The 23817-nt window shown below is 43.7% G+C and overlaps 1 protein-coding gene across 5 annotated transcripts in view; it reads left to right on the top strand.

Annotated features, from left to right (window-relative positions):
* SH3D19 (SH3 domain containing 19) overlaps window positions 1-23817 on the top strand; it is a 115658-nt gene that overhangs the window by 74375 nt on the left and 17466 nt on the right. For all 5 annotated transcript variants that reach the window (XM_084856251.1, XM_084856248.1, XM_084856250.1 and 2 more), the window contains 6 exons: window positions 208-315; window positions 8276-8388; window positions 17716-17774; window positions 21749-22007; window positions 22804-22872; window positions 22960-23100. In XM_084856251.1, coding sequence (XP_084712377.1) covers window positions 208-315; window positions 8276-8388; window positions 17716-17774; window positions 21749-22007; window positions 22804-22872; window positions 22960-23100 — 749 coding nt within the window. The remainder of the gene's footprint in view (window positions 1-207; window positions 316-8275; window positions 8389-17715; window positions 17775-21748; window positions 22008-22803; window positions 22873-22959; window positions 23101-23817) is intronic.

Below are 23817 nucleotides of genomic sequence, written 5' to 3'. Positions count from 1 at the left end.
TTCAGGAACAAAGATGGTCTGCAAGGATAAACCTCCAGACTATGAACACCTTTACAGTCAACATGTACAGTATGGGTATTTTCCACATTTCTGTCGCATAGATATATCCCTTTAGCATATTAAGCAATGTTTCCATAATGAATGATGTTTCTGATGTTTCTTCTTGAATTTAAACAAAATAATATCCCGATTTTTGTGGGGTTTTAGATCTTGTCAATTTGCCTTCCAAACATGAGCCTGCAAAAGAACAGGCAATCCAACCAGCTGTTGTACGGAAACCTACTGTGATCCGAATCCCAGCTAAACCAGCAAAAGGTAATAACTTAATGGTTAATGTATTTTGCTTGATTTGGGAAAATATTACATTGAGGAATAATTTTTTTCAGGATTTTCTTTCGACATAATGAATTAGCTATAGCTACTTGCAACTAAGCTAACTTTTGATACATTACGTTACCCTGCTATCACAACTTTAAAAATGTTTATTAGAAGATAGGACTGAGTGTTTGGGGATAACCTGCTTACGGTGCAATCCTAGACAAGTCTACTCAGAAGTAAATTCTACTAACTTCAATGGGACTTTTTCCCAGATTCATGTGTGTATAGGAATGTCATTTGTCCTCACTATGGTTTAAGGTTTCAGCTCCATTCACCAAATTTTTAAAAATAGCTTCTTGGTAAACTATACAATTTGCTGTTAAACACAAGTGATTTTTAAAATTATAATGACTGAAAAAATGGAGTTCACAACCTGAAGAATCAAAGGTATATGAGCTTTCTGTGTTTACAAGAAAGGAAGCATGTAATCCTGTGTTCGTTAACGTGTCATCTAAGCTAGCATTGAAATGAACATTCTTGCAGATTTGAAATTTGAATGTAAGTTCAAAACATAAATTCCCTGAATGTGACTTTCAGTGTTGTAATTCTAAATTTGGGCAATGCTTGAATTCTTTAGCAAACCTTTTGTTGGGTAGCAAAAATGTTGTGAATGTTCCAGCATTCCGTTCAGGTTTGTTTTTACAGATTTGTTTCAGCTCCACTGTGTATAAATGCTTTCTTGCACAATGCAGACCGAGATTTGACTTGAATGAGAAATCAGCGGTTGCATGAAGTGTAGCATTAAGTAACTAAAAAGACCATCCCAAATTTTAGAATGGCATTTGCAGCAATTTTACCCTGTTGTCCCATCTGTTCATGATGTCTGCAGATCTGCATTATATCTTGACTATTCTTGTGTCTCAACACAGGACAACTCCCACAAAGTTAGGAAATTACAGAGAAGAGCCACCAGACCAGTTTGTGTATGTGTTGCAACATTTAAAGTGTAATTTGATTTTTTTCTGATTTCTTATTAGTTAGAACTTCTTTATCCCTGTTATCTCTGCCTTGCTAAACCGTGGCAGGCAGAAGAACTGGCACTTCTGTCCTAAATTAACTAGAATTATGTCTAAGGCTTAGTTTAAGCCAGGACTTAACTATGAAACATGTGAAACAAATGAACATGTACATAATGCATTTCCTACCTTTACCGAGCAACCCATCAATACCAAGCAACCTATAAACACTGGGGTCAAGTCCCCACCCCCAATTCTGTGGCTTCAATTCCCATTCTTGTGTTAAGAATGTTTTGTAAGTAGCAGGAATAGTTTAAAACAATATTTTCCTAACTGAACTTTTTGATAATTGCTCAAAATGTTGGCAAGAACGTTTATCACATATCTGAGTGTCTTCCAGCAGAGGAGTAATCATATTGATCTCTAAACTGCCAGCACAGATTTAACCAGAGTTGGATTGTCTTGTGTGTAGTAAGGCCAGATTTCTGACTGATGCTGAAGAGAGTGAATCTTTTAAAATTACCTGTTGGCACACATTTGGGATGATCTTTTGTTTGTGGAAGACCCATTTCTCCAAGGGTCTTCGCAAAGCTTCAGACTGGGCCTACTGTACATTAGAGAAAATTCAAACATATACAATCCTAAAAATGTGTTGAGTCATTCTGCAGCTTTTCTGGTGTTAAGGTACATGTACTGTAATAAAAATCCTCTCAAAAGCCAACATACATAAATGTGCTGTAAGCTAGTCTTATCACTTTAAGGTACTAAATAGTGATTTTGAACTTTGTGGGCTATTATTACCTAGGATCATGATCATAACAAATGGATGGAAGATTGAACTGATGGAATAAGACTTGTCTATCACCATATTCATTCAAATGATACACATTTATGTGCAAGTAGATCATGCAATGTAGCTACAGTCCTCCATCTTGTGATGTATTGTACAAGCACATCCTGTTTTGAACTGCTCCTTTTCAGGCCTAAAAGAGGACAGACATTATTTCTAAAATCTGTATATTGATTCTCTAAAACAGTGCTGGGGAATGAGTGGCCCTCTAGATGTTTTCAGTCTGCAACTCCCATCAGCCCCAGTCAACATTGCCAGTGGTGATGGGTGATGAGAATTGTAGCCCAACAATCTGGGAGGGGGGGCACACATTCTCCATCCCTGTTCTAACAGATATGAAAACCAAATGAGACCACTGTAACAGACTCAGGAGTGGGAGGAACTGAACAAAAACATTTCTGGCAGCACAATTTTATGCACGTTCACTCAGAAGTCTCACTGTGTTCAGTTGAGTGTATTCACTAGGACATGAATTAAGATTACAACCTAATTTTTCTTTAAACCCCTGAAATATTCTAAGAGATTTCTGGCACAGTCTCAGTTTTCGAACATGGGGAGGCCCCATAACGAAGCACAGTCACAGAGCACATGCTTTGTATGCAGAAGATTCCAGGTTCAGTCTTGGCATCTCCAGCATCAGGTAGCAAGAAAGACCTCTGCCTGAGAGCCACTGCTTGTCAGAGTAGACTAGATGGACAAACAGCCTGGCCTGATGTAAGGCAACTTCCTTTGTACCATGTACCTCTTTTATTCCTTAGCGAACAGCAAGAGTGGGGACCTCTTTCAGCCCAAGGGCCAAATTCCGTTTCAGAGAAGCTCTCAGGGACTACATTCCAGTGGTGGGTGGGGCTGAAGGCAAAAGGGGCGGGGCCAAGAGGGTGGGAGAATCCCAGAGGGCCAGATTGGGATCCCAGGAGAGCTGGATTTGGCCTACATAATGACAGAAGAAGTCCTGCTCAGTGACATCCACATGTGCTTCCATTAAAAAGATGCTTCCTTCCCAGGAGCCTGGAAAGGCAATGCTGTATTTCTTTTACAGCATAGTTCACAAAAGTATGAATATTTATTTGTTTATTTGCACTTATACTGTGCTGTTTTGCCAAAGAAAAGAGCTCATGGTTACTTCGTATATCAGCAGTATATATTTTTATTCATTCATTCATTCTTTCATTTCATTTCATTTCATTTCAATACCGCCCAATAGCCGGTCTGGGCAGTTCACAAAAATTAAAACCAAACAGCACACAATAAAACAATTTAAAAAATATAGAACATTAAGACCACAATATAACAATACAACCACAATAAAACCAAGCAGCAGTGCAGGAGTTTAAAATACAGATATAAAACCGCAAAGCTAAAAGTTTAGAAAGCTAAATGCTAAAATGCCTGGGAAAATAAAAAGGCCTTCACCTGGCACTGAAAGGAATACAGTGTAGGCGCCAGGCGAACCTCACTAGGGAGCTCATTCCAGAGCCGGGGTGCCACAGCAGAATAAGCCCTCCTCCTAGTAGCCACCGGCCTCACTTCCTTTGGCAGGGGCTCACGGAGAAGGGCCACTGACGATGATCTTAAGGTCCGGGCAGGCACATATGGGAGGAGGTGATCCTTCAGATAACCTGGCCCCAAGCTGTTAAGGGCTTTAAATGTTAGTACCACCACTTTGAATCGGGCCCGGAAATGGACTGGCAGCCAGTGCAGCTGGAAAAGTACTGGTGTAATATGGGCTTGGAGGCCAGTCCCTGTTAACAATCTTGCTGCCCTATTTTGGACTAGCTGAAGTTTCCGGACCGTTTTCAAAGGCAGCCCCACGTATAACACATTGCAGTAATCCAGACAAGAAGTTATCAGAGCATGGATAACTGTAGCTAGGCTATCTCTGCCAAGATAAGGGCGCAGTTGGTATACCAGCCTAAGCTGATAAAAAGTGCTCCGTGCCACTGAGTTCACCTGTGCCTCAAGTGACAGTTCTGGATCCAAGAGCACTCCCAAACTACAAACGTGATCCTTTAGGGGGAGTGCAACCCCCTCCAGAACAGGTTGAATATCACCTAGCCGGGCAGACGAACCACCCGCTAACAGTACCTCCGTCTTGTCTGGATTGCGTTTCAGTTTATTGGCCCTCATCCAGTCCATTACCATGCCCAGGCCCTGATTCAGAACAGCCACTGCCTCACCTGGTTTTGATGAGAAAGAGAGGTAGACGTGGGTGTCATCCGCATATTGATGGCACCTCAGCCCACACCTCCGGATAACCTCCCCCAGCGGTTTCATGTAGATGTTAAACAGCATAGGGGATAAAATAGAGCCCTGTGGAACCCCATGGCACAATTGCCATGGCACAGAGCAATAATCCCCCAGCACCACCTTCTGGAATCGGCCATCCAAGTAGGAGCGGAACCACTGTAGTGCAGTGCCTCCAACTCCCATCCCAAACAACCTATCCAGAAGGATACCATGGTTGATGGTATCGAAAGCCACTGAGAGGTCCAGAAGAATCAACAGGGTCGCACTCCCCCTATCCCTCTCCGGGCAGAGGTCATCCCACAGGGTGACCAAGGCAGTTTACGCTCCAAAACCAGGCCTGAAGCCCGATTGAAATGGATCTAGATAATCCGTTTCATTCAACAGTGCCTGGAGCTGTCCTACAACCACCTGCTCAAGCGCCTTGCCCAGGAAGGGGATGTTGGCCACTGGCCTAAAATTGTTAACATCCCCTGGGTCCAGGTTAGGCTTTTTCAGGAGTGGTCTAATTACCACCTCTTTTAAAGCGGCAGGCACCACTCCCTCTCTCAAGGAGGAATTTACAACCTCCTGGACCCAGCCAGACATCCCCTCCTTGTTTGATTTAATAAGCCATGAAGGGCAAGGGTCAAGCACACAAGTGGTCGATTGGACTTGGCCAAGCACCTTGTCCACATCCTCAGGCCTCAGTAACTGAAACTCATCCAATAAAACTGGACCAGACGGTGCTCTGAACGCCTCTACCAATGGAACTGCATTTATCATGGTGTCCAATGCATGACGAATCTGAGCGACTTTATATTCAAAGTGCCTTGCAAACTTATCACAGCGTGCCACCGAGGGTTCCACTGTCTCTCTCCCTGGCCCAGAATGTAACAGGCCACAAACCACTCGGAAAATCTCCGCTGGACGACACTGAGAAGATGCAATGCTGGTGGAAAAGAACTGTCTCTTTGCCACCCTCACCGCCACAGAGTAGGCTTGATAGTGGGCTCTTACCTGTGCTCGGTCAGACTCAGCACGAGTTTTCCTCCACCTGCGTTCTAGCCGTCTCCCCTCTTGCTTCATTGCCTTCAGCTCAGGTGTATACCAAGGAGCTGGCTGGGCTGTGCTCAGAGGGAGAGGGCGCTTGGGCGCCATCGTGTCAACCGCCTGAGTCATCTCTGCATTCCACAGAGTGAGCTGGGCTTCGACAGGAGCACCAGCCATACCAGCAGGAAAATCCCCCAAAGCCCTCTGGAATCCATCGAGAACCATTAATCTCTGGGGGCGGACTATTTTAATAGGTCCCCCACCCTTGCAGAGGGAGAAGTCTGCCAGGAGTCTAAACCCCAGCTGGAAGTGATCTGACCATGACAAAGGGACAGATGTTAATTCCTCCACTTTCAGATCACCATCCTCCTGCCCAGTCGAGAAAACCAGATCAAGCGTGTGTCCTTTTATATGCGTTGGGCCGATGACATGTTAGGACAGCCCCATGGTTGTCATGGCGGCCATGAAGTCCTGAGCCTCCCCGGATACAGCGGCCTTGGCATGGAAGTTGAGATCCCCCAGGACCATCATCCTAGGGGTCCTCAACACCAAGTCCGAGACCACCTCTGTCAGCTCAGGCAGGGAGTCTGATGGGCAGCGGGGTGGGCGGTACACCAATAGAATCCCTAATCTGTCCTGGGTACCCAACAAAAGGTACAAACACTCAAGATCTGCACTCGAATGAGCAGGAAGCCTGGAGAGGGAGATTGAATTCCTATAGACCATGGCAGCCCCCCCTCCCCGACCCTTAAGTCGGTGTTGGTGCTGCACTGAGTACCCAGGAAGGCACAGCTGGGAAAGAGTGACCCCTCCCAGTTCCCCCACCCAGGTCTCAGTAATACATACCAGGTCAGCCCCCTCATCCACAATCAAATCATGGATGAGGGAGATTTTATTTTGGGCTGACCTGGCATTCAGCAGCAGCAGCACCAGACCTGAGGGCAGACTGGTAAGGCTGCCAGGAACCATCAGGTTGGGGGAAGAACCAGAAGAGGGAACAGCTGTAAGGTGTCTAGCCCCTCTTCTCCTCAGCTGGCCTGTTAATCCCCCAATGCCATACCTCCCCCTGCCCGTGACCACAGTTATAGTGGCACCGCCCCGACCCCCTGAGTTGCTCAATAGTCCTCCCAGGCACATATTAAAATCTTAGGATATGAAATGTACAACAGTGTAAAAGAATATAAAAGATAAAAGAGATGAAAGAGAACAGCAGCTAAGAAGGAACAGATCCATGTTTGCCCCTTTCTCCCTGGTCTTTAAAGCTGCTGCCCTCTGCTGCTGCTATTTGCTGCTGGTGTCTGTGGCTGCTGGTGTCTCTGGAGAGGCAAGTGGGTGGGTCTTCAGGTGCTGTTCCGTGCGACTCCAAGTGTGACGCTAAGTGCGCACTTAGTGTCGCACTTGGTGCGATGCCGAGGCACTGCCTCTGGCAGCCCCGCCTTAAGTACCTGTTTGGCAGGGGCAGAAGCAGGCTCAGGATCCACCTGGTACAGCTGGCTGGTCCTCCTTCCCACAGGCTCCTTCCCTATCCAGATGAAGTGCTTTAAACTCCCATGTATTTCAAAGGGAAAGCTTTAAATATGTACCTATTATGATTTTAGTTTAAAATCTCCCCTTTCCCATAAGAGACGAAAAAATGTTCTGATCTCATTTTTTCACTTTTGATTCCAGTGGTCTGCATTCCCCATTATAATGTTATACCCCAGTTTATTTATTACAATTATTTATATGCCACCTTTCAGGATACAAATTCTACCAAGGTGGCTTACAAGTAACACAAACATAATAAAATCACAATAAACAATATTAACTTAAAAAAAAAAAAATAATCAGGGTACTTCCTAGCTGGGGGCCGGGAGCATCCAGTTAGAACAGGAGCAGCTGTCTGGTATTATCCTCATCTACTTTCCTCTGTTGGAATCCTTCCCACAGAGCTGTTGATGGGAGATAGCCTGGAAGGGGAAGTCCAGCTGGGGCAGGCTATGTGGTGGTTTTTGCCTGCTTCTCCCTGTCCTGGAATGCAGGACAATTGATGGTAGATGACCTTGTGTGGGAGAGAGTCCAGTTGAGGCCATGCTTGTGCAGGGGGGTTCTACTTCAGACCTCCCCCTCCATTGCATGGAGGCCAGTAGAACGGAGCTGAGCAATGGGAACATGACATAGGGGGCAGTGTGCTGAGCATAGCCCCACACTTCATTTCACACAACTCTAAATCACATGGGAGGAGGATGCCTGCACAGGGCTGATGCTAGTTCTTTCCCCCTTTTATTGTTCTTAGCCCAAGGAAAGTGTGAGGGTGTAACAGCTGGAGGAAATAGATTATTTGTTTGCAGAGGTCATGTATGGGCAAAGATGGACAGTTTTTAAAGTACAGAAATGGGAGATTTGTATCTCAGTAAAAGTCTAATCCAACTTGGTGACCTTCAGATGTTTTGGATTTCAACTCCATCAGCCCCAGGCAGCATGGCCAGTGGTCAGGAATGGTGGGGATTGTAGCTCAAAATATCTGGAGGACACTGATTTGGGAAGAGCTGGTCTAATCTCTCCAACATCTGTTGGAAAGTCTGACATAATGCACCTTTTCCAGTGCATCACAATCCCTAGTGAAGAAGTCCATGCCATGTGTGCTTGGGTCCTTGATTTTATTCTGATGTTCATGTATTCCTAGAAATAGACACACATCCTGGTCAGGATGAAGGAACTATGCTTACAAAGAGATGTTGCAATTCCATTTGAACGATAAGATCCGTTATTATTTTTGTTTCAATATTTCTGCAGTATAACTGGTGACATTTACAAATTACTAATACTTTTTCAGCTTTAAATGAAGTTCCAGAAAGCCCTCCTCCACTTCCTATGGAGAAACCAATTGGAAACACATCTGGCATTTCAACTGGAAAACCCAGTAACGTGAAAACAACAAAAAAGGGGGTACGTTTGAACTCATCCTCCTGTGTTTATAATCTTTGAATAAGTATTTGGTACATGAGATACCATTTTAAAAAAATTAAGCCACAATGCTGGGAAAAACATCTTGATGGTAAGAGCTATTTGGCAATGGAACCAATTACCTAAAGAGGTGGTGGGTTCTCCTTCATTGCAGGTCTTCAAGCAGAGGCTGAACAGCCATCCATTGGAGATGCTCTGGCTCTGGATTTCCTGCATCAAATAGGGGTTGTACTAGGTGGCTTGCTACTCTATAATTTTATCTTAGTTTAGTTTCTCTTGAACAATCTTGTTATGTTAGATCAATAATTTCCAAGCTGTGTGGGCACAAAAACGTACTGGTGAAAAAAATGCTAGTGTGCTGCAAGAAATAACAAAGGCTCCTGTGAGTTCTGAGCCACTCATCCAAAGAGCAAGGAGGCTTCCTGCTATATCTCTGTTTGATTCACTGCATTGGCCTTGCCTTCTCCTAACCAGCTTCCCCCTCAGGGTGAATACTTCTGTCATATCTCTGTATTGGGTCTGACTGTATCACTCAACCGCTCCTAATACCAAGGAACAGTCCATTGCCATCTTATGCACTCTAAAGTTAAACCATTTCATGAGAGTGAAGGGTGTATCCATTTTTATCCAGCATCAGGACATGTAACATGATTGGGCAAATGTAGGGGCAGCGTGCACTAAATTGGGTGGGCTTTTCATTTTTTCCCCTTGCGACTCTGCATTGAAAGGGGCTCTGAGCAGCTGCAGCAAAAGAGCCATCATTGAATCCTTTCCCAGTGCCCTCTATTTTCCTGGGGGCCCCTCAAAGCTGGAGCTGGCTCTGTTTTTCAGTTCAAAAAAAAGGGACGATGTAGCTATAACTATGGGAAGCACTGTACTTTGAAACGTAAGGTTGTTCTCTGCTCTGGAAAAGCACAGTTCCGTCATTTGTAGGTTCTTGTTTCTATACTTCAGTAGCTGCAGTCATTGCATCCTTCAGTAATTTCCAGAACTCTACAAAGAGTTTTCATCTCTAACATGATTTAGTATATGAATTAATTTCCATCTCTCTCTAGAAAAGAAAATCCTCTGTCTTTTTTCTCTCTTTCTTCCACCTTTCCTGTATGCGACTGAGATGGGACTGTGTTAGTTATTTCTTTAGTAGAGAAGAATTTTGGCAGTAGTTTTAATTCTGACATGTAGCGTCTTGAGGCTCCAGGACTTCAGTAAACAAGTTAAATATATGAATTCTTCCAAGGAGTAGCAATATTTTATACCCAAATTGTTGCCACATATTATTCAAACTGCTAGTAACGTGAGGCCTTAATCTTTATCAAATTATGCTGTTTTAACTGAGAAGATAATTCCTTTGGAAAAGCTTTATGGAAGAAAGTAATGAAAATGTAGTGAAGCAATTCATTAAAATGCTCAATGGTGAAAAATTACAGAATTCTACACACAGAAAATATCAGAAACCTTAAATAAAACAGTAGCGAGAGCAGTGTGAGTGTAAAATAGGCCAAGAAATGGAAAAGGTTTTCTAGATCTTTATAAAAGAGCACAGAATGTTGCATTCTGTCTTCTCAAGTGGTTTTTAAAAAGATCTTAAGAGCAGTTTACCAAGCACTGCTGCTATATAACCTCCCTTCATTTCTTTAGACAAACATTACTGAAGTCAATGAAGGCTTTGAAGCTACTGTGCTTGGTAAATTTCATCACCATATAAATTCATGGGATTCAGCAATCTGAATCATTCTTTTGATGCCATAGGAAAATGTGTCATTTATGTATGTATGTATGTATGTATGTATCTGTGACACTTGTATACCACTGAATATAATAAAATCTCTCAGAGGTTCACAATAAATATTAAATACATTTAAATACAATATTAAAAACATAACGTTAAAAACACTTCCAACTACAGTAAAACCAATTCAAGGAGAGCTCTTAAGGGATTACTGAGAGTCTGCATTTTCATTTAATATTTATATAGAAAAAACATATTTTGAATGCAGAAATGTCAGAACTATGTCATTTTTTATGAATTGATTCCATACTTGCACTCAGTGGAGTTTTGCTGGTGCTAATGAATTCCCCCTTTCCCCTGCAGCCTCCAGCACCACCTCACATGCTGTTCCGGAGGTTTGGGGAACTCTCTGGAACAGCATGGCACTGGGGGCTGAAGGGGGAATTGGAGGAAATTGCCACTCTTCCTCCAGTGGGAAGCCTCTGCTGTATTCTGGTTCCTTCCCAACAGGAGGAACCCTTCCATTCATGGAGGGGCAAACCTGGATTCAACCCTATATCTCTTGAAGAATAAAATTATAACATAATATACATTTAACTCTATATCTATAGAGATATATGCAACCCAGAATCATACCAATTTAATCAGCACATTGCATTACCTGCAGTTACGTCCAAGAAACCACTTCTTTTAGGAGCGCAGTTACTAACAAAACATATTGCATTAGACAGTTGGTAGTGTGCACTTCCACTAATGTGATTTATTTAATTGAATGTTAAAAAAAGGATGCCATATGCAATACATAGGGGAAAGTACAATGGAGCTGAGAGCAAGATTTCATAACCACAAATCTGCAATTTTTACCAAAAAAACAAGAGCCACCCGATGCAAGACATTTTAACTCACCTGCACATAGTCTGTCAGATTCACAGTTGAACAAACAAAGGGCATTGACATGCTTAACAAAATGGAAAATTTCTGGATCTACAGACTCAGAACCCATATGGCCTTAAACTGGAGGACAATTTGCAAGCATTATACCAGTCATAGCTCTGTTTTTTTCTCTTTAGGAATGTTCGTCTCCCAGCATTCCAGACTGCCACTCTTGGTGTCCATTAAACACCTCAGCTACTGATGAGGGCGGAAGCTGAAATGTTTAGCTCTAAATATATTCTGAAAGTACTCTGTTGTTAGTCTATCTGTTTTCCGTATATATCTATAGATACAGGTATAATCAAACTCATTGCATCCATGTCGAATTCCAGTGCTGTCCAGTAGACAGAAAGTTTGTCCCGCGCTTTGGAGTCTTCATTCAGGTTCTACCTGTGCAGCACAGCCACTGTCCTTTTGCAACTCGCTGTCTCTCAGTGTCAGTTCCCTATGTATGAAAGAGAAGTTCTGTTTTTTCCCAGCGTTTTTTGTAAGGACAAACAACACTGGAAAGCACTTCACAAATTTAAAATGCTGTAGACATTTGGGTTGTATGTAATGTTAGCTTTGCTTAGAGTAGACCCACTGAAATGAAAGGCTTAGGTTAGACTAACATTGGATACAACCCACTACGTGCAGTATATCTGTATGTACAGATTCACTAATGGAGGAAGGATAAATCTCTAATTACCCTGAAAAGAAAAAAGTAATGGGAAGGAATATTATCTGTAATGGTTGTTGTTGTTCAGTCGTTCAGTCGTGTCCGACTCTTTGTGACCCCATGGACCATAGCACGCCAGGCCTTCCTGTCCTGCGCTCTCTCCCGGAGCGTGCTCAAGTTCATATTCATTGCATCGGTGATGCTATCTAGCTATCTCATCCTCTGCCGTCCCCTTCTCCTTTTGCCTTCAGTCTTTCCCAGCATCAGGGTCTTTTCCAGAGAGTTTTCTCTTCGCATTAGGTGGCCAAAATATTTGAGCTTCAGCTTCAGTATCTGTCCTTCCAATGAGCACTCAGGCTTGATTTCCTTTAGGATTGACTGATTTGGCCTCCTTGCAGTCCAGGGGACTCGTAAGAGTCTTCTCCAGCACCACAGTTCGAAAGCATCAATTCTTCGGCGCTCAGCCTTCCTTATAGTCCAGCTCTCACAGCCATACATTACTACTGGGAAAACCATAACTTTGATTAGACGGACCTTTGTCGGCAAGGTGATGTCTCTGCTTCTTACTATGCTGTCTAGGTTTGCCATAGCTTTCCTCCCAAGGAGCAAGCGTCTTTTAATTTCATGGCTACAGTCACCGTCTGCGGTGATCTTGGAGCCCAAGAAAGTAAAATCTGTCACTGCTTCCATTTCTTCCCCTTCTATATGCCAGGAAGTGATGGGACCAGATGCCATGATCTTCGTTTTTTTAATGTTGAGTTTCAAACCAGCTTTTGCACTCTCCTCTTTCACCCTCAACAAGAGGCTCTTGAGATCCTCTTCGCTTTCTGCCATTAGGGTGGTATCGTCTGCATATCGGAGGTTGTTGATAATTCTCCCGGCAATCTTAATTCCGACCTCTGATTCATCCAACCCGGCGTTTCTCATGATGTACTCTGCATATAAGTTAAATAAGCAGGGTGACAATATGCAACCTTGTCGTACTCCTTTCCCAATTTTGAACCACTCGGTTGTTCCATGTCTGGTTCTGACTGTTGCTTCTTGACCCTCGTACAGGTTTCTCAGGAGACAGGTAAGGTGGTCTGGTACTCCCATCACTTTAAGAATTTGCCACAGTTTGTTGTGATCCACACAATCAAAGGCTTTAGCCTAGTCAATGAAGCAGAAATAGACGTTTTTCTGGAATTCTCTTGCTTTCTCCATGATGCAGCGAATGTTGGCGATTTGATCTCTAGTTCCTCTGCCTCTTCGGAACCCAGCTTGTACTTCCGGTAGTTCTCGGTTCGCATACTGCTGAAGCCTAGCTTGTAGGATTTTGAGCATCACCTTGCTGGCATGTGAAATGAGCGCAATTGTGCGGTAGTTTGAACACTCTTTGGCGTTGCCCTTCTTTGGAATTGGAATGTAAACTGACCTTTTCCAGTCTTGCGGCCATTGTTGAGTGTTCCAAATTTGTTGGCATATTGAATGCAGCACTTTAACAGCATCATCTTTTAGGATTTTAAATAGCTCAGCTGGCAGACTGTCATCTCCGCTAGCTTTGTTGTTACTAATGCTTCCTAAGGCCCACTTGACTTCACTCTCTAGGATGTCCGGCTCAAGTTCAGTGACCGCACTATCATGGCTATCAGGGACATTCAGATCTTTCCTGTATAGTTCTTCTGTGTATTCTCTCCACCTCTTCTTAATCTCATCTGCTTCTGTTAGGTCCCTGCCTTCTTTGTCCTTTATCATGCCCGTCTTGGCACAAAACGTTCCCTTGAGATCTCCAATTTTCTTGAAGAGATCTCTAGTCTTTCCCATTCTGTTGTTTTCCTCGATTTCTTTGCATTGTTCATTTAAGAAGGCCTTCTTGTCTCTCCTTGCTGTTCTCTGGAACTCTGCATTCAGTTGGATATATCTTCCCCTTTCTCCCTTGCTTTTCGCTTCCCTTCTTTCCTCAGCTACTGATAAAGCCTCATCAGACAGCCACTTTGCTTTCTTGCATTTCTTTTTCTTTGGGATGGATTTCGTTGCTGCCTCCTGAACAATGTTACGGACCTCCGTCCATAGTTCCTCAGGCACTCTGTCTATCAGGTCTAATCCCTGAAATCTTTTCCTCACCTCCACTGTATATTCATAAGGGATAGGATTTAGGTCATACCTGAATGGTTTAGTGGTTTTCCCTACGTTCTTCAATTTAAGCCAAAATTTTGCAACAAGAAGCTCGTGATCTGAGCCACAGTCAGCTCCAGGTCTTGTTTTTACTGACTGTATAGAGCTTCTCCATCTTTGGCTGCAAAGGACATAATCAATCTGATTTCGATATTGACCATCTGGTGATGTCCATGTGTAGAGTCGTCTCTTGTGCTGTTGAAAAAGAGTGTTTGCTATGATCAGCGTGTTCTCTTGGAAAAACTCTATTAGCTTTTGTCCTGCTTCATTTTGTACACCAAGGCCATGCCTCCCTGTTATCCCGGTGATTTCTTGACTTCCTACTTTAGCATTCCAATCCCCTATGATGAAGAGGACATCTTTGTTTGGTGTTAGTTCTAGAAGGTGTTGTAGGTCTTCATAGAACCGATCAACCTCAGCTTCTTCGGCATCAGTGGTTGGGGCATAGACTTGAATTACTGTGATGTTGAATGGTTTGCCTTGGATTCATACTGAGATCATTCTATCATTTTTAAGATTGTACCCCAGTACTGCTTTTCCCACCCTTTTGTTGACTATGAGTGCTACTCCATTTCTTCTAAGGGATTCTTGCCCACAGTAGTAGATACAATGGTCACCTGAATTAAATTCGGCCATGCCTGTCCATTTTAGTTCACTGATTCCCAAGATGTCGATGTTCAGTCTTGCCATCTCATGTTTGACCACCTCCAGCTTACCTTGATTCATTGATCTGACATTCCAGGTTCCTAAATAATATTGTTCTTTACAGCATCGGATTTTCTTTTCACCACCAGACACATCCACAGCTGAGTGTCCTTTCGGCTTTGGCCCAGCCGCTTCACTCTTTCTGGTGCTACTTGGAAATACCCTCTGCTCTTCCCCAGTAGTATATTGGACACCTTCCGACCTGAGGGGCTCATCTTCCGGTGTCATATCTTTTAGCCTTGTGATACGTTCCATGGGGTTTTCTTGGCAAGAATCCTGGAGTGGGTTGCCATTTCCTTCTCCAGTGGACCCCATTTTGTCAGAACTCTCTGCCATGACCTGTCCGTCTTGGGTGGCCCTGCACGGCATAGCTTATAGCTTCCCTGAGTTACGCAAGCCCCTTCGCCACAACAAGGCAGTGATCCATGAAGGTATCTTCTTAACTGCAGTTTTCCTTTGAAGTAATCATAATAATCATAATCTGCTCATTCGAGTGCAGATCTGGAGTGTTTGTACCTTGTGTTGGGTACCCGGGACAGATTAGGGATTCTGTTGGTGTACCGCTCACCCCGCTGCGCATCAGACTCCCTGCCTGAGCTGACGGAGGTGGTCTCGGACTTGGTGTTGAGGATCCTTAGGATGATGGTCCTGGGGGATCTCAACTTCCATGCCGAGGCCACTGTATCCAGGGCGGCTCAGGACTTTATGGCCGCCATGACAACCATGGGGCTGTCCTAACATGTCATCGGCCCAACGCATATAAAAGGACACACGCTTGATTTGGTTTTCTCGACTGGGCAGGAGGATGGTGATCTGAAAGTGGAGGAATTAACATCTGTCCCTTTGTCATGGTCAGATCACTTCCCGCTGAGGTTTAGACTCCTGGCAGCCTTTCCCCTCTGCAAGGGTGGGGGACCTATTAAAATGGTCCACCCCCGGAGATTAATGGATTCTGATGGATTCCAGAGGGCTCTGGGGATTTTTCTGCAGGTATGGCTGGTGCTCCTGTCGAAGCCCAGCTCACTCTGTGGAATGCAGAGATGAGTTGAGCAGTTGACACGATCGCGCCCAAGCACCCTCTGAGCAGAGCCTGTCCAGCTCCTTGGTATACACCTGAGCTGAGGGCAATGAAGCAAGAGGGGAGACGGCTAGAACGCAGGTGGAGGAAAACTCATGCTGAGTCTGACCGAGCACAGGTAAGAGCCCACTATCAAGCCTACTCTGTGGCGGTGAGGGTGGCAAAGAGACAGTTCTTTTCCACCAGCATTGCATCTTCTCAATGTTGTCCAGCGGAGATTTTCCGAGTGGTTCACGGCCTATTACATTCTGGGCCAGGAAGAGAGACGGTGGAACTCTCGGTGGCACGCTGTGACGAGTTTGCATGGCACTTTGAAGATAAAGTCGCTCAGATTCGTCATGAATTGGACACCACGATTAATGCAGTTCCATTGGTAGAGGCGTTCAGAGCACCATCTGGTGCAGTGTTATTGGATGAGTTTCAGTTACTGAGGCCTGAGGATGTGGACAAGGTGCTTGGCCAAGTCCGATCGACCACTTGTGTGCTTGACCCTTGCCCTTCATGACTTATTAAATCAAACAAGGAGGGGATGTCTGGCTGGGTCCAGGAGGTTGTAAATTCCTCCTTGAGAGAGGGAGTGGTGCCTGCTGCTTTAAAAGAGGCGGTAATTAGACCACTCCTGGAAAAGCCTAACCTGGACCCAGAGGATGTTAATAATTATAGGTCAGTGGCCAACATCCCCTTCCTGGGCAAGGCGCTTGAGCGGGTGGTTGTAGGACAGCTCCAGGCACTGTTGAATGAAACGGATTATCTAGATCCATTTCAATCGGGCTTTCGATTCCAGAAGGTGGTGCTGGGGGATTATTGCTCTGTGCCATGGCAATTGTGCCATGGGGTTCCACATTTTATCCCCTATGCTGTTTAACATCTACATGAAACCGCTGGGGGAGGTTATCCGGAGGTGTGGGCTGAGGTGCCATCAATATGCGGATGACACCCAGCTCTACCTCTCTTTCTCATCAAAACCAGGTGAGGCAGTGGCTGTTCTGAATCAGGGCCTGGACACGGTAATGGACTGGATGAGGGCCAATAAACTGAAACTCAATCCAGACAAGACGGAGGTACTGTTAGTGGGTGGTTCGTCTCCCTGGCTAGGTGATATTCAACCTGTTCTAGAGGGGGTTGCACTCCCCCTAAAGGATCACGTTCATAGTTTGGGGGTGCTCTTGGATCCTGAACTGTCACTTGAGGCACAGGTGAACTCAGTGGCACGGAGCACTTTTTATCAGCTTAGGCTGGTATACCAACTACGCCCTTATCTGGGCAGAGATAGCCTAGCTACAGTTATCCATGCTCTGATAACTTCTCGTCTGGATTACTGCAATGTGTTATATGTGGGGCTGCCTTTGAAAACGGTCCGGAAACTTCAGCAGGTCCAAAATAGGGCAGCAAGATTGTTAACAGGGACTGGCCTGCGAGCTCATATTACGCCAGTACTTTTCCAGCTGCACTGGCTGCCAGTCCATTTCTGGGCCCGATTCAAAGTGCTGGTGTTAATATTCAAAGCCCTTAACAGCTTGGGGCCAGGTTACCTGAAGGATCGCCTCCTCCCATACATGCCTGCCCGGACCTTAAGAGCATCCTCAGCTGCCCTCCTCCTTGAGCCCCTGCCAAAGGAAGTGCGGCGGGTGGCTATTAGGAGGAGGGCTTTTTCTGCTGTGGCACCCCGGCTCTGGAATGAGCTCCCTAGTGAGGTTCGCCTGGCACCTACATTGTATTTCTTTCAGCGCCAGGTGAAGACCTTTTTATTTTCCCAGGCATTTTAGCATTTTAGCTTTCTAAACTTTTAGCTTTGCTGTTTTAAAAATTTGTATTTTAAACTCCTGCACTGCTGCTAGGTTTTATGGTGGTTGTATTGTTATATTGTAGTTTTAATGTTCTATATATTTTAAATTGTTTTATTGTGTCTTGTTTGGTTTTAATTTTTGTGAACTGCCCAGAGAGCTTCAGCTATTGGGTGGTATAGAAATAAATAAATAAATAAATAAATAAATACTGAACATTTAAAATGTCTCATCCAAATAGTAAATACAGCATTATATATCCTAATAGGAGTCTGACCATTCCAGTTTGAAACAGTCAATCAAGAATGAACCTATCATGCCCCCAAGGTGAGTAAAAATCAACGTGACCAACAACAGTGTGGGGAAGGGATTGTAAGACATCTTAGTGTGGTACTAATTCTGCTGCCACGATGTCATTAAGGCTAGTTATTTGTACATTTTGATGTTAGTCACACCACTGCTCATGGTCACTGATTGATCATAAATTACGGTGTATTTAAACTTGTTTTTTCACACAGTAGTCATTCTCTTCTTAAGAAGTATGCTTTAATTTACATGGACGTGCATATTACACACATTTACATGAAACACATACATGAGGAATCTTTTGGCATTGAGCTCTGGGGGCTTAGGAAAATCTGGTCCCCCTGAAACTTGAGAGAGTCAGAGATCACACCAAGGTCCTTGAAAACAATTATTTGTTTTATTAAAGAAGAATTTAAAATGAGTTAAAAATCACAAATCAGGGGAATTAGAACCATAGGTACGTCAAGGGAATTAGAATCATACATTAACAGAGAGGGTTAAAAGACAATAACCATTTAAAATTAGTAGTAAAGCTGGATGCACAGAAAATTGTGTATATGTGTGTGTTCAAAGATGGGTGATGGAAGTGTGGAACAGTTTTAATTCCTAGCAAGGGGTGTATGTGTGTGTAGCTGATTATGGAGAAGGGGAAAAAGAATTTTCAGCCTGGGATAATTTGGGGGAGAAACAGACCGTTTTGAACTGTGAGAAAGTTTTGGAGAGGCGGTTAGAGGCAAATGCAGGGGTTTTGGAATAAAGTGGATGGAGAGGCTGAAAAGAGCAACAGGGAGCTCCAGAGCCAAGGGGTTTTGGAGTTTGGAATGGGGTGGAATATTAGGAAAAACAGAATAATTGGCGTATGGACCAATTAGAAAAAAACCCGGAAGTTCATGCTAATATATCTGCTGTCTTTTGAAGCCATAGGAAGCTCTGTTGAAAAGAAGGGGTAATGGAGAAGAGGAATGGGGGGTGTTGCTTTTACAAGCAGAAAGGTCTTCTTGGATGGAAGGAATCCTCTTTACGTCTCTAAAATCCATGGATTTGGGACAATGGCTTTCTTTCTCTTTCAGAATATGAGGAAAAGCGGGGCGGGGGGAGTATTAATGGATAATATCTCTGCATAAATATCTCCAGCTATCACAGGTCCAGATGAGCAAGATAGCTAAGGGTGCAAGGGTGACAAGAGTCATGTCGGCGTGTCCGCTTACACAATATCCGGTTAAAATCTTTTAACCATGCCAGCGCAATCCCTCTTTTTCTGGAGGATTGTGCTGCCATGGTTGAAATTGCCACAACCATGTGGAGAGCTGCTTCACTCAGAGAGCTTTCCCTGCAGGACAGCGTTCATGTGATTCCATTTTCAGGTAGCTAATATAGTGCTAATGTAATGTATGAATTGGGCCTTAAGGAAGGTTTTGTAAAGTTTTGCTCTATGTAACAGGCTGTTGGGACAGCTATTCTAAGCAAGTGGACAGTGAATTAGAAAGTGTATTGCTACTGTTCTGATACAGCTATACTGTATTAGACAGCTTGAACTGATCATGGACCTGGGTCAATACAGTCAAACTTAGCAAGAAGACAGAGCCCTCTTTCAGTTCTGAAATCTTAAGTTACAAGTGTGATGATAATAGGAGTAAGCTCTAGAGCGTTGTTTCAGCAAGATTCATTTAATCTCAAAGGAAATGCTTCATTGTTGCTAATTATATAGTGTGTGTGTTTAGTTGTACTACATGTTTAACCCAGTGGAGGCTGGTGGCTCCAATTTCAGTGGAGCTGTAAATCCATTCTGGGTTTCAGTCAGAGCCAGCCAGAACTCTAAAGGAGCCATCCAAGGTGCTGAACCCTAGCACCAAAATAGGTTCAGAATGTTAGATAGCTCCTGTAGAGTTCTGGCTGTTTCTGACTGAAACCTAGAATGGATTTACAGCTCCACTGAAATCGGAGCCACCAGCCTCCAGTGGGTTAATCTGTTCGTTTTTTGTTTGCTAAGACCCTAATAAGTATAAATTCTGTCCATTTCCCTTTCCATTTAAACATAATGTTGTCTTTAAAAGCTGTTTAATAAACATGAAACTATTTAATCGGTAATTGCATTCATGGGAAAAAAATTCTGTTTAATTCAAATTTTAAACTTTTGAGCAAAAGGAAAGGGGGTGGGGCCAAGGATGGGGCGTGGCCATCTGGGGAACCTTGGAGGCCCCATGTGGGCCAGATGTGGCCCTTGGGCCTGAGATTCATCACCCTTGGCCTAGACCACCCAGAGTCTGTATATGTTGAAGGACCAGAAGACCAAGAAGATTCCTGTGTTCAGCCTCTCCAGAAAGCTCAGTCAGATATCTAGTGGAAAGTTATGCTTGCAAAGAAGTACAAGCACAAGAAAGGATTAGGTAAAGGCAAGCAAGGAATAGGTATGAGAGAAGAAAGACATGGACTTTGTCTTTCCTGTGGTGCCTTCTCACAAGTATGTACCACAACAAACCTTTAAGAGGAACAGGATGCTCTCCATCTATCTTTTCACTCTTGCATCATTAATTGCTAATGAAGTTACAGCAGCCTTCCCCAGCCTCTTACCCTCCAGATATTGTTGGACTACAACTCCCATCATCTCCAGCCAGCATGGCCATTGACCAAACTGACTGGGTATGATGGGGGATATAGGCCCAACATATCTGGAGGGCACCATGCTGGGGGAGGTTGCAACAGATTAGGGAAGTACGGACCCAAATAATCTAGAGTGTGTTGGAAAAAGAATTTCAAAACTAGAACCTTTTGAGTTAGTGAAGACATGTATGCCTGCATCTACAGAGATGACCCAAAGCATTTAGTTTTGCACCCTGATTTTAATCTGTTGCTTGAGGTGGGTTGCCTCACCATACCTGATGATAAGTTTGATCCTGTGCACACTATTTGTGTGTGTGTGTGTGTACAATTTGGCTACCCTTTTAAAAATAAGTTTCTTTTTATAATGGGCAATCAGTGGTGATTTTAGACCCTGGACCTTATGGGGGCCCCTTTAGATGCCTTTGTGTATCTCTTCCTCCCACCGCCATTCCAGCCCTTACAATTGCTTGTACATTCCTTTTATGTTAAAATGTTTGCCAAACCTGATAAAAAATATATTCTGAGCATGTGCAGTTTTGCATTTTAAGCTCACTTAAATCACAGCATTATCATGACTACAGGACTAAAACGGACTTTGCTTCTGCTACCCTAATGCCCTCATCACATGCCACTTTCTGGGTGGCCATTTGGGGGAGGGGCTGGACTGTGGCCCCAGGGTCCAACCCTAGTGGGTAATGGTATTTCTATTTTAAAGAACACTGACCTTAAAAGAACATAGTTCCAAAAATAATAACAAAGGTAATAAGCTATATAGTATACTGGTAGGATGGCCAAAGATAAACATTCTTTCTAACTCTAAGGGTGCAATCTTATGTATGTTTAGACAGAAAAAGGTCCGACAGCTCCCAGCATTCCCCAGCCAGCATAAGTCTCCTAATATTCTGTCTATCTGGCTCAGCAAGCCTTCACCCAAGACAGCTCAGACATAGAATCATAGAATCATAGAATCATAGGGTTGGAAGGAGCCTACAAGACCATCGAGTCCAACCCCCTGCTCAGTGCAGGAAGCCTGATTCCCAGGCAGTCTCCCATCCAAGTACTGACCACGGCTGACCCTGCTTAGCTTCCGAGATCAGGCGCATCCAGCCCTTTGCTCATGGTACATCCAAAGCCCTCCGCAGGTTTCAACAAAGCTCTTTAACGATGGCTTGCCTTACTTCAACAGCTGGTTGTCTGTAATCAAAAACTGGTCAGCAGGAATTGAATTCTCTGTTTAAGACAAGAGGCTACTGAGGAGGCTGCGTTGATTATCCAGTCCCTCCCAATAGCGTTTGGTTTTCTAGGAGTTTCACACAATCACGTCCTACAATATTTTTTCTACACATCTAAATGAACTATGCTTTCTGTTACCATGCTTTCTACATAATGTCCAGGCCTGGTGAAGGGAAAGTCATGCCAGCTCGACCTCCTCCACCTAAGGGTGCCCCGGGAAGGCCACCACCACCAAAGTCAACCAAGGCCTCATCACAAACAGACGGCTTTTCTCGCTCATCCTCCGATATGACTCTCCATAAAAAAACCAGCATGTTTGGGCTGGGAGTCAAGAGGACCAAGAGTGATGTTATTAAAAACAACGATCCAGCTTTACCTCCTCGACCCAAGCCAGGTCATCCTCTGTACAATAAATACATGGTGAGAAAAACATATGCTTTGGTTTCAGCACACAAAAATGTGGCTTGCCACATTTCTGATTTAAAAGTAACTGCAGAGGTCACACCGATTATAAATCTGATAAAAGTAATTAAAATAAGTAGCAAATAAAATACAAGAATAGTTTTTAGGCATGCGCTATAAGATGCTTCCAGACATAACTCCTGACAGCAATACTCATGTCTAAACACAAAGCCTTTCAAATATTTTTCCCTGTTGTGGGGTATAAAGCTATTGCCATTTTGGTGTGCTGGTGGCTATGTTGTTCTTCTTGACTGGGCAACATGGACTAATAGCAATTGGCACAGGAATGGGTCCATACTTTTAGAAGTTAAGCAGAGCTTAATTTGACCCAGGGCTAACCATGGTTTAACCACAGAGTCTCTCTCAGTTCCAGATCTCAATGCCTGGAACCTCTCAATTAATAAGCACTGCCTTAGCATTCAGCACAACCAACTGCTCACACGTGGAAGTAAAAGGAATAGCTTCCATGTTATAGGACATAACTCCAGACAGGTTTGAACCCTGGATCTCTAATGTTATGAATGAAACCTTGGAGTTAACTAGTCTTCGGGGTCGACTGCACATCAAAGCCCTAGTTCACCTTGCATATTTGTGTTCCCAAAAAGAGGCCTCTACTTTCATGCAGTAATTGGAATTCAAAGGAAGAAAGTGATCTAGTTTTTTATTTTTTTTCTTCACAATGTGTAATAAAACATAGTTATATAGCACATAGACGGAATTATATTTGACTGAAATATAAATATTTTGTCTTAAGCTTCCTGTGCCTCATGGGATTGCCAAGGAAGACATTTCTCCCCAAAATACTGGACATCTCGCTTGCAAGGTAAAGCTGTTTCTTCTGGCTGTGGATATTAGAGTGTATGTACATGCAGCATGCTAAACCTTACAGTGACGTTTTGCCATTTTAAAGCGCGGAGATGTGCTTGTACTGGTGGACAAGGCTGACAACAGCTGCATTGAATGCCAAAAGGGAGAAGAAACTGGCAAAGTTCAGTTATCCAAGATGCAGATAATAACTCCACTGGATGAGAGGTTGAAAAGCAGACAAAGGGTATGAATTTTAATATATGTCTCAAGAACTGCATATCAAAAATGAACTAGAAAATGGATGCAATATAGTGTAGCCACATACAATATAGTGGGGTGGAGATCCTCTTCAGCTTGAGGGCCGAATTCCATTTCGGAGAAGCTCTCAGGGGCTGTATTTAGATGGTGGGTGGGGCCAAAGGCAAAAGGGGTGTGGCCAAAATACCAACAATACCAGCATATTTTAGCTGAAAGCTCTTACTGCCAAGAACGAAGCCTTAGGAGAGGCATTCCAACCTTTTAGAATGAGGAAATAAACAGCAAAAGCTGGAAAAGCACAAACCAAGCAGCAATCAGGGGAAAGGGGGCGTGGCCATCTGGGAAACCCTGGAAGGCTGGATTGGGACTTCAAGAGGGCCAGATTTGGCCCACGAATCTGAAGTTCCCCAGACCTATACTGAATATAGTGAGCTGTTCCACATAAATACTGCAGCTTCCTAGATATTTCTGCAGCGCTCAGCACAGTTTCTCTTTAAAAATCAGTCCAGGGCAACATCATAGTTTGATATAGTCCCGGTTACATCCTAATCCAAAACATACTTTTCCCTGCATGCTATGGAACTGTTAAGCATCTCATAATTTTTACATGTATGATTTATCTTTCACAAATATACAGAAGGCCTTATCTGTGGTACTTAAGAAATGAAATGGATGTTGTGCTTTCAAAAGGTCAGCATCTTTT

The sequence above is a fragment of the Heloderma suspectum genome, chromosome 5 (assembly GCF_057233095.1).
Source record: "Heloderma suspectum isolate Gila_16-S chromosome 5, 16-S_ref, whole genome shotgun sequence".
Lineage (NCBI taxonomy): Eukaryota > Metazoa > Chordata > Lepidosauria > Squamata > Helodermatidae > Heloderma > Heloderma suspectum.
Note: the sequence above shows the minus strand (reverse complement) of the source record. Positions and strands in the feature narration are given on the sequence as shown.